This window comes from Pezoporus wallicus, unplaced genomic scaffold (assembly GCF_028554395.1).
Source record: "Pezoporus wallicus isolate ANWC-B61680 ecotype Strahan unplaced genomic scaffold, APGP_CSIRO_Pwel_v1 contig_360, whole genome shotgun sequence".
Taxonomy (NCBI): domain Eukaryota; kingdom Metazoa; phylum Chordata; class Aves; order Psittaciformes; family Psittacidae; genus Pezoporus; species Pezoporus wallicus.
Window position 1 is genome coordinate 4,161,382 of NW_026640059.1, and position 5,875 is coordinate 4,167,256.

General features: G+C 45.1%; 1 protein-coding gene across 1 annotated transcript; it reads left to right on the forward strand.

Moving 5' to 3' along the window:
• Positions 1-704: 704 nt before the first annotated feature.
• MRPL44 (mitochondrial ribosomal protein L44) lies at positions 705-4,729 on the forward strand. The gene is made up of 4 exons (XM_057417190.1): positions 705-883; positions 1,246-1,714; positions 3,072-3,250; positions 4,490-4,729. The coding sequence occupies exons 1-4, from the start codon at positions 711-713 to the stop codon at positions 4,659-4,661; spliced, it is 993 nt and encodes a 330-aa protein (XP_057273173.1). The 5' UTR covers positions 705-710; the 3' UTR covers positions 4,662-4,729.
• The last annotated feature ends 1,146 nt before the right edge of the window (positions 4,730-5,875 follow it).

Genomic DNA, 5,875 nt, shown 5'->3' on the forward strand with positions numbered 1-5,875 from the left:
CCATTGTTTGATATAATTTTAAGAAAAATTTGAGGGTTCGTCTAAACTATGAGTCTTTGACGTAAGTAGTAGCGATGGTCCGAACAACGCAACAGCAGCAGGTGTGCATCCAGAAGTCAGCTGCAGGGCTGCCATCTCTTGCGTGTTGTGGCGCTGTTCCTGGTGTGTGTGGTGGGGACACAAGCAGCGGAAGCTAGCCAGGTGCCCCCATGTACTGCGGTCTGTTTAAACATCCCATGTTCTTGTTTCTCAAGAAAACGGCGCCCATCGGACTCTGCGTGGAAACTCTCCCTGCAGAAGGACGCCCGACACCGCTGGCCTCGGCCGCGCTGGGCGGGTGCCGCCAGCCTGCGCCCCGCTGCAACTGCAGGAGCTGCGAGCCCGTGCACGGCGACGCGGCTTTGCTCGAAGCTTCCCGGATGCTCCGTACCCGAGGGCTGGCGGGTCCCCGGCCCGCATCACAGCCGCAGGTCCCCCACGCTGCCGCTGTCCCGCTGCTGCGTTCGGTGCCTCGCGGCGTTCGTTCGCTCCCACCGCGCAGCGCGGTCACATGGCCCGTCGGGAGCTGTGCTCCGAGGGCTGCTTCCGCCGCCGCCGCCGCTGCCCCGCTCCGTGATGTCCCCTGCTAGGAACGCTTCTGCCCGGAACTAACGGGGCGGGGCCGTGTTTCGCGGAGGAGACGGATCTCTGCGCTAGACGCAGCCGCCGTCATGGCCGCCCGGTTGCTCGTGCGGGCGTCGCGGCAGCTGCTGGCTGGGGTCGGGGCCGCAGTTGGGGCCGGGACCGGGCGGGTCACGTTCAAGACTGCGCCGCGCCAAGTAAAGAAGCGGTGGCTCCGCGCCTACCTGGAGCAGGAGCGGCTGAATGCGCCCCCTCAGCGGCGGTGAGACCGGCCCGGCCCGCAAGAGAGGGCGGGCGGCGGAGCGGGGCGGGGCGGGACACGGGGCCGGGGGAAGGGAAGGCTGCGGCCGGGAAACAGGCAAGATAGAACCATTTAAGCACCTTCTCGTCAGGCTTTGGAGCAGGGCGATTTAAGCTCCACAAGTCGGCTTGGTTCCCGGGTTTGAACGTGGCAAGGGGCCCGTCCTGTCAGGCAAAGGCAGATGCGAACGAATGGCGTTTGACACGAGAGGTTTAAATACTGGTTTTAGTCTTCAGTCTTTAACTGTCTGAAAGCCCTGATGCTGGCAGTGCGGGTAACTTCTTGTTCTGTTCCTGAATTTGCTTCGTTTTCCACGTGTGTAGGTCAGAGAAGCCCAACTGGGATTACCACGCAGAGATACAAGCTTTTAGCCACCGGCTGCATGAAAATTTTTCCTTGGATCTTCTCAAGACTGCCTTTGTTAACTCCTGTTACATTGAAAGCGAAGAGGCAAGGCGCCAGGAGCTTGGGCTAGATAAGGAAACGATTGCTCTTAATCTCCAAGATAACAGTAAACTTGCTGAAGAAGGGATGTCTTTTTCACGTTCTTACCTGATGCAGTGCTTTGAAGGTGCCTACCCAGAGTTACCTGCAGAGGGGATAGGAGCACTTGTTGATTTTCTTACCAGTCAGGAACTTGTTTCTTATGTGGCTCAAAACCTGTCTATACAGGACCTGACGCTTTGCAAAGAGTTTCCTGCCCCCCCAGATGTGCTGCAGAGGACGTTCTTTGCTGTAATAGGAGCCTTGCTTGGCAGCAGCGGGCCTGAGAAAACTGGGATCTTTGTCAGGGTGAGTCTGGTTTTAAACTCAAAATGGGTAGAGTTACACACTGGCATAGGTTGCCCAGAGAAGCTGTGGCTGCCCCGTCTCTGGCAACGTTCAAGGCCAGGTTGGATGGGGCTTGGGGCAACCTGCTCTAGTTCAAGGTGCCCCTACCCATGGCAGGGGATTGGAACTGGATGAGCTTTAAGGTCCCTTTCAACCCAGCCCATTCTACAATTCTGTAATTTGTGCTGACAACAATAACATCAAAGGATATCAGAAATTACAGGGGATTAAAAAGGAAAAAAAAAGAATAAATTTCTTGAACCTTGATGGCCAGAGATTAAGGGAGATTGGCAGAAGTTTGACTATACCTGTAACAAGACAACTGAACACTGAGATCTGTTGGGCGGTGGTGGTGGTTGGGTAGGGTTTTGGTTGGGGTTGTGTTTCTTTTTTTTTCTGTTTTCTGTTGTTTGTTTTCATTTTTCTTTAAGAGGCACGGGCTGGTCACGTAGATAAAATCATATGCTTCTGATATGTAGAATAATAATATTATTATATTTGCTGACACTTGTGAGGGGAAGGCATTATATTCCATGCACTGTACTATCAAATATTGGAATTATACCATATAGGATCACGTATATCTTCAATTAAAAAAAAAAAAAAATAAAAACAAAACCCCAAAACAACCAAACAAAAAACCCCAAACAAAATAAGCAGGGGCTGCGTTCATAGGTTTTGCATGCAGGAGTGCAAGCACCTAAAGATATTTCATACAAAAAGGTTCAATTAAAATGCAGTGCAACAAAATAGTTCTAGAAGCTACTGTCCTTTCAGTTGTCCTTTTTACTTACTTCTCATCTGCAATGGATAAATGTCTGTTAAAATCTTATTTCTGATACAAGACCCTTGAGAGGTCTCTGTAAGAGCAAGTAGTTTGTAAGAGGCAGGAGAGCGATCCGAACAGGTGGGTTTGCAAGTTCCCTTCAGCCTGTTTGCAGCACTCTTCTGATGTATAGCTTCTAGCCTGGAAGCAGCACCGAGTTGCTGGTGCTCAGAGCTGTGTGTAAGTGTTGTTGGAGCTCCTCTCTCATTCTGGTGCTGTTCCTTCTCTGCATGTGGGCGGTTGACTTTGCCCAAGGTGCACATCAGTGGCTAAATCAGACCCAGAGCTGCTGAGCATAGGAGCACTGGTTACCTGTGCTTAGCTGTGTGGAGCACTAAGGCAATTTCACCTTTCATGTCAGCAATTTATTGTCAACTGTATTAATGTTAATAAAAATACAATCTTCATATTGTGTTTTTATTAGGATACACCAGAAGCTAGAGCCTTTGTTACCTTTCACATTAATTGCAACTTCCAAATATTCTTGTTTAGGATTTTTTTATCCCACAACTGATTGGAAAAGACCTGTTTGAGATCTGGCAAGTTGTAAATCCTATGGGCTTACTAGTGGAAGAACTGACCAAGAGGAATATCTCTTCTCCAGAACCAAGAATTACCAGGCAGTTGGGAGTCAGCACGGTTCTGCCGGTGTACTTTGTTGGGTTGTACTGGTTAGTACAATATTAATATAAAGTGAAATGGATTTAAGCTGGGGAGGAGGGAGGAGTGTCTTTTTCTTTTCTACTTGTGCTCTTTGGGCAAATTGTTACAGAAAAAAAATCTTAAAGTGACTTCCATATAAAATGAGGCGTGAAAGCACTGGCCTTTATCATTACGTGCTGTAATGATGCATAAACAGACAGTCTCTGTACTAAAGGGCTTCAGAGTCTAAATTGGGCATACGAAAAGAGTCTGGGTGTATGTTCTGAGTAACCTGCAGAGGAACTTTCAGAATGGCGTAACTGAATGGCTTTGGAGGTACCACAGCTGTATCCAGGGCTTGGGGAAGGGTAAAGAGACACAGACATCAAAAGAGGTGGGATTGAACAGAGCCTTATTTTATATTCCAGATAAACTTTCTAGTTTTCAAATCATTGGCGCTATAAACTAGGCAAGAGGAGTGTCTGTATCCAGACAAGACTTGGAAAAAGCCAGTCATCTCTGGTGTGCTTGTGTCGGGCATTGTCAGTGCTTGTCCTTGTGTCTTGCCCAGGGGTGATTTTGTTCCTCTGAACGAGAGCAGGACCTTCTTCCACCAAAACCCACATCATTGTTGCTTTGCTTAATGAGCTGCAGATAAACGCATGTCTTAACTTGTTCTGATTTATTGTGCTTTGGTTTATGTGCCTTCTAAGATTTATTACATAAATGAAAGGAACTTTGTTTTTCTTTGAAACCCATGTTATCTCTTCAGAAACTGTTCTTATTCAATGGCCATGAATGTTGATTAAATAGAGCTAAGTACCTACTTCATAACATAGGGAACTTCTCTGTGAATCCTTTTAAAGAAGTTTTAAAATGCTGTCCTACCAGGAGAGGAGAAAAGACAGCAGCATTTCACTTCTTTGTTTAAGTTAACCAGGGTCATGAGTTTGCATAATTTTAACAGGGCTAACAAATTGACAACTGTAAAGAAGCAGTGATTTGTTGGAAATCTGAAGGAACAGAGTAGTGTTCTTCCAGGAAATGGATGCATTTCTGATTTGAGTTTCCATTGTTGAATACACAGTCACTTATCTTTGCAGGAAAGACCAAAGGAAATGTTTACATTTGTGTGTAAATAGAAATTCCCTTCAGTATTCACAGACATTAGAGAAAGGAAAAATCTAGCAGCCCTTATTCAAGGTAGGCAGTAGTGCTCAGGATTTCATGAAGAAAATGTTTTTAATTCTATTTCTTTTCCCCCCAAGCGATAAGAAGATTATAGCTGAAGGTCCTGGTGAAACGCTGCTTGCAGCAGAGGAAGAAGCTGCCCGCGTGGCTCTGCGGAAGCTCTATGGGTATACAGAGAACAGGAGGCCTTGGGATTACTCAAAACCCAAACAAGGACTGGCAGCTGAAAAGGCTATTAGCAGTAGCTAGATGATAACTGTTTCTCTTAAGAATTGATGGCTTCCTTGTTGAATATAGATGTATTTAGGAAAGGAAAATGCAGTTTGGCTTTCTGATTTCCGTGCTTGAAACTTTCAAATCAAATATGGTATTAAAATAAAGTCTTTTGCACAATGTTTAATATTTACTCATTTTCCTAAATATAAGTACTCTTATTCTGATTTTTTTGGCTTTTGGCTGAGAAGCTTTTCCATACATCATGGAGGACCAGTTTTAATGATGTTTAATATTGTGTGACAAAATCTCACTGCATAGAAAGAAAAGTTTCATAAATGCTTCCTTGGAGATTGTTTTGAGGGTATTAATTATAGAATTGCAGAATCACAGAATGGTTTGGAAGGAACCTTAAAGATCATCTAGTTCCAACCCTTCCTGCCTGGAGCAGGGACACCTTCCAATGGACCAGGTTGCTCAAAGTCTCATGACATATGCAGCAGCAGTCTTTGGATTGAATCTAAATTCATTTGTCCTTGACCTTGTGAAAATATCAAATATGATGTTGGTGATAAACTGACCTAATTTAAAAAAAGACAAGGAAGGTGCAAATGGCACTTTTGAGATCTTGCTGCTTGTACACAAGTTTTTTTTTGAGGCACACGTGGATTTCTATTGTTGGAGTTTGCTCTGAAAGAGTATTTTTCATTTTAAAAATTTTTAAAATTTCTCTTTTGTAAAACTAGCAGTAAGTGTAAATAAGGATTGTGAAGGCCTAAACCCAAAGTGGAGATCATGATTTAATGACAGGCTATAAGATAAGCTACAGCCTTCTTATTTCTTTTTCCTCTTTTTGGTACTTTTCCTGTTTAGTCCAAGTACTTCCATTTTCTCCTGTCATTTGGCCACTAAATTTAAGCAGTCAAGTAACTAAAGTACTGGATTCTGTGAAATGAGTGTGTCTTTTGTTTGCACCATCTGTTGCTGTTCTAATGTAACTCCAAGTAAGTGGAAAGTCACTTAGAAGTAACTTGGGTACTTGCATGGTGTTCCTGTTAAATGTCACAGACAACTCAGTGTATACCAGAAGACAACAGGTGCATGAGGACTGTGACTCTTGGAATAATTTCCTTTAAAATTGAGTGAGAGTCTACTTACACGCTGGGACTGAGCCTCCAAAGGAGAAGCTCAGTGTAGGACAGTGGCTAAAGAAGCTTTTACTGCCCTGTCCCATTGTGAGAACTGGTTGT

Excerpts from the sequence above, each read along its gene's own strand:
- MRPL44 (XM_057417190.1), top strand. The coding sequence starts at position 711 with ATGGCCGCCCGGTTGCTCGTGCGGGCGTCGCGGCAGCTGCTGGCTGGG. Across the intron at positions 884-1,245 it reads AATGCGCCCCCTCAGCGGCG|GTCAGAGAAGCCCAACTGGG; the intron begins GTGAGACCGGCC and ends CCACGTGTGTAG. Across the intron at positions 3,251-4,489 it reads TACTTTGTTGGGTTGTACTG|CGATAAGAAGATTATAGCTG; the intron begins GTTAGTACAATA and ends TTTCCCCCCAAG.